The 3488-nt window shown below is 38.2% G+C and overlaps 1 protein-coding gene across 1 annotated transcript; it reads right to left on the bottom strand.

The window, feature by feature from the left end:
* Nucleotides 1-794: 794 nt before the first annotated feature.
* Nucleotides 795-2554, bottom strand: LOC113354350 (adenylate isopentenyltransferase 5, chloroplastic-like). Its single transcript, XM_026597703.1, has 2 exons — nt 2385-2554; nt 795-2115 (listed from the first exon to the last, which is right to left on the bottom strand). Exon 2 carries the CDS (start codon nt 2094-2096, stop codon nt 1164-1166), a length of 933 nt encoding a protein of 310 aa, XP_026453488.1. The 5' UTR covers nt 2097-2115; nt 2385-2554; the 3' UTR covers nt 795-1163.
* Between the last annotated feature and the right edge of the window lie 934 nt (nt 2555-3488).

The raw sequence follows: 3488 nt of genomic DNA, 5'->3' as shown, positions 1-3488 counted from the left end.
AATGCTATAGACATAGGGTGTGTGTCAAACATCCAACGGAGGAAAAAGAGATGCACCATCGTCACCATACATTATCGTTGGAGGCATCGGGGAATTACGAAGATGGTCATCGGTTCAGCACATTAACCAAGACGATAAGCATTGACAGTGGCAGTAAAGAGAGGCCCACATAGATCTATAAATACCCTGCTCAACAAAAGGAGAATGAGTCGATCAGATTTAGAGAGAGAGAACTATAATTAAGGAGGGAGAAATTGTAAAAGTAAGTATGAGTTTTATCTACCTTTTTTCTATCGTCGTTCCCTACTCAGAGTCATTCGAGTATCCTTTGTAACCTTATACGATACATAATGAAAAACCGAACCCCCCGTGGATATAGGCCTTAGTGTTGAACCACGTAAATTATTGTCTCATTTACATTCTGTACTTATAGTTTCCTTATATCTATATTATGCATCGTTTGAATCATCATAGACGCCTCTACGATGAGAAACAAGGACGATCCCGAAAACCCAAAATTTCCAATATAATTATTATATGCTGCTTTGAATGTGTTTTAATTATTATAGTGGTTTTATCGACACTGGGAATAATGATTATGAACACGATGCTATCATTGTTACTTCTGTCTTCACAGTAACTTTACCACTACTGATGGAGCTTGAAGATCAATTTGCCTTATTTTGTCTGAGTGCATGGAATTTCTGTAGATAGAAACATTTCCTTCCTGCGTTCGCATTAAAAGAAGATAATAACACAGTGTTCGGTAAGGTAACCCACTAAGTGGTCCTCGTAGTAATTTAATAAATTATTCCTTAAAGTAGCATATCAAAAACAAATCACACATTTTTAATCGAGTGAATCTTTCTTTCCTAAAGTAGAAAATGCGGAGAAAATGATCTATACTTTAACTAACCTACGTGCAGTAGCAAAATAATACACGTGCAGCAACGTGGGACCCAATTATAAGTACGGAAAATCTGAGTGCGATTATTGGCAGACTCAGCTTTAATTACGGCCGCAATTATACGTGCGTTGTAATAAATTCTCAGATAACCAAAAAAGAAGAAAAGATAAAATCAACGACAAACCCTTTTCCACGTGTCAAAACACCAGTAGGACAGGGTAGTGTGCTGTGTTTGTGGGACCCTTTGATATACTTTTTACTGCGTAGCAGCAACAACCATTCCCATGATTGCATTTTTCAAGAAGGAATCAGTAGTAGGGACGACAATGTCAGCCGTTTGATCTTGATCATCATCAGTACCGTAAAGAAACTTAGCGACCCTCAAGGTACTTGGAGCAACAACTATCTTATCCCATGCATCATCGACATCTCTACCATCCAATAATAAGAACACTTGGCTGGCATCGACGCGATGTATGTTCCATCCAGGTAGGGAACGAAGCCGATAAATCTTCTGCAATTGACGCATCGTTAAAGTACATGTATTAATCTTGATTTGGTCGATTGCTACTTCAAGTAATTTCTCGCGAGTTTCTTCGTCCACAGACGATTCAAGTTGAAGGTACCGATGCATCTCAGGTACACCAATGGCACGTCTTATTCCTCGAGTATAGTCTCCACTTGGTTCAAAAAATTCCCGGACCTCAGTTACTAATCCAAAATTTACCATTTGATCAACTCTTTTTGATACAAAAGAGTGAAGTAATGGCAACGATACATCAACCCAAATGAAACAGCAATCATAATTCGACCGGAACTCAAGTTCATCATCATCTACCAATGCTTCGATGAACGAATTAGAGCCGCCAACGATGATTGGAAGACGTTTACGAGCTAAAATGGATTCGATTGCGTGCATAGCTACACGTCGAAAATCGGATGAAGTGAATTCTTCATTTGGGTTTATTACTCCTAATAGATGATGAGGAATACCACTTTGCTCTTCATGAGATACCTTGTTTGTAATAATGTCTAGCCCTTCATAGACTTGTATCTTGTCGCAGTTTATGATCTCACCTGAGAAACGAATTGCAAGATCGATCGAAAGTCTTGATTTTCCGGTTCCGGTTTGACCCATTATGATCACTACCTTCTCTTTTTGATTCCATGTTGTATTGTATGAATCCATGACGAATAAACTTGTTTGCCTGAAAATTATTTGAAAAAAGGAAAATTAATAAAGGAATACATGCTCTTAAATCAGATAAATACTTCATTAACACAAAGATTGAGAATTAACAAAATCAACATATAACTATTTTAATTGTATTGTCTAAAGAACTGACCCCTAGTTCATTTGTTGAGAAGATGATCAAAGAGTGTAGCTAACATCAATTAAGAAGGCTAAAATATCTAAACATGCATGAATTATGACCTATCAAACAGTTAACCCGTATGTATTTTACTGATCACCTACCTCTTTCTATGCGTACGTACTTGCCCTAATAAAAGCTGTCCTCCTCGTCAAATCAATAAAGAGAAATAAGTTAGAGGGAGATAGGAGCAGGATTTGTATGAAGAGTGGGAAAAAGGTGCGGTCTGTTGGTTTAAATGCCGTGTTGTATCATGTATGATATCTTAATTTGTTGAAGGAGAGAAATGAAGCTTGGGTATGAGGGAGTGGCAGAAGGTGGTATTTATATATGCATGGGAACGACCAACTTGTAGTAAAAGAAAGTAGTTTTCAGATTTTTTTTTTTTTTTTTTTGAGCATGAATTTAATTTGAAAAGTTTAAATTACAACTTGTCGTGGGTGTGTGGTACCCACAGAGTCCTGAAATAAAATGTGACTGATAAAAGATAGGATTGTCTGGTCCCAAATTTGGTTGAATAGTTTCCTGCTTGGCTTCCATCTGCTGCATGATTTGCTAATCCGTTCGCTGCTTGATTACCTTCCTTGTAGTTGTGTTGTATAGCGACTTGCGGGATTTGCGTAAGCCTACTTTTTATTTCTTCAATCATTCCTGCTATGTACCAAGGTGGTATGGTGGTTGATGTGATGAAACACAGGAGGTTCTCTGAGTCCGTTTCAAAGAGAATTCTAGGCCATTGTCTTTATGTTGTTGTTCTTGAGGCCAATAGTAACGCCCATGTTTCTGTAGTTAGGGCAATAGTAATTCCCAGTAGTTGAGTCATTGATATTAACGTTCGTGCATCAGAGTCTCTACAGACGAATCGCGCTCCTGCAAATCCCGGGTGGCCTCTGGCTGCTCCATCTGTGTTAATCTTAATATAGTTGATGTTCAGAGTGGACCAACCTACCGATATTGTTGATATCCTTCTATCTGATATTGGGTGGTTGAATGTTGATGTATCTCCTGGTATGATTGGTGGTGAAGCGTGCAGTGCCCCGGAATATTCTTATTGTAGTTTTTGTGCCCAGTCTGGGATTTCTTCTGAAGTTGTTTATTTTTGTTGGTAAATTAGATCATTTCTGGATAGCCATAGGGTCCAGAATAGAAAACAGAAGGAGGAGATTATAGATATTGATGTTGGTTGTTGCAGGATTTGGGATATGGTT

This window comes from Papaver somniferum, chromosome 2 (assembly GCF_003573695.1).
Source record: "Papaver somniferum cultivar HN1 chromosome 2, ASM357369v1, whole genome shotgun sequence".
NCBI lineage: Eukaryota > Viridiplantae > Streptophyta > Magnoliopsida > Ranunculales > Papaveraceae > Papaver > Papaver somniferum.
This window is presented reverse-complemented; position numbering and strand designations above follow the sequence as displayed.

Coding starts and splice junctions, on each gene's coding strand:
- LOC113354350 (XM_026597703.1), bottom strand. CDS start 2,096: ATGGATTCATACAATACAACATGGAATCAAAAAGAGAAGGTAGTGATC.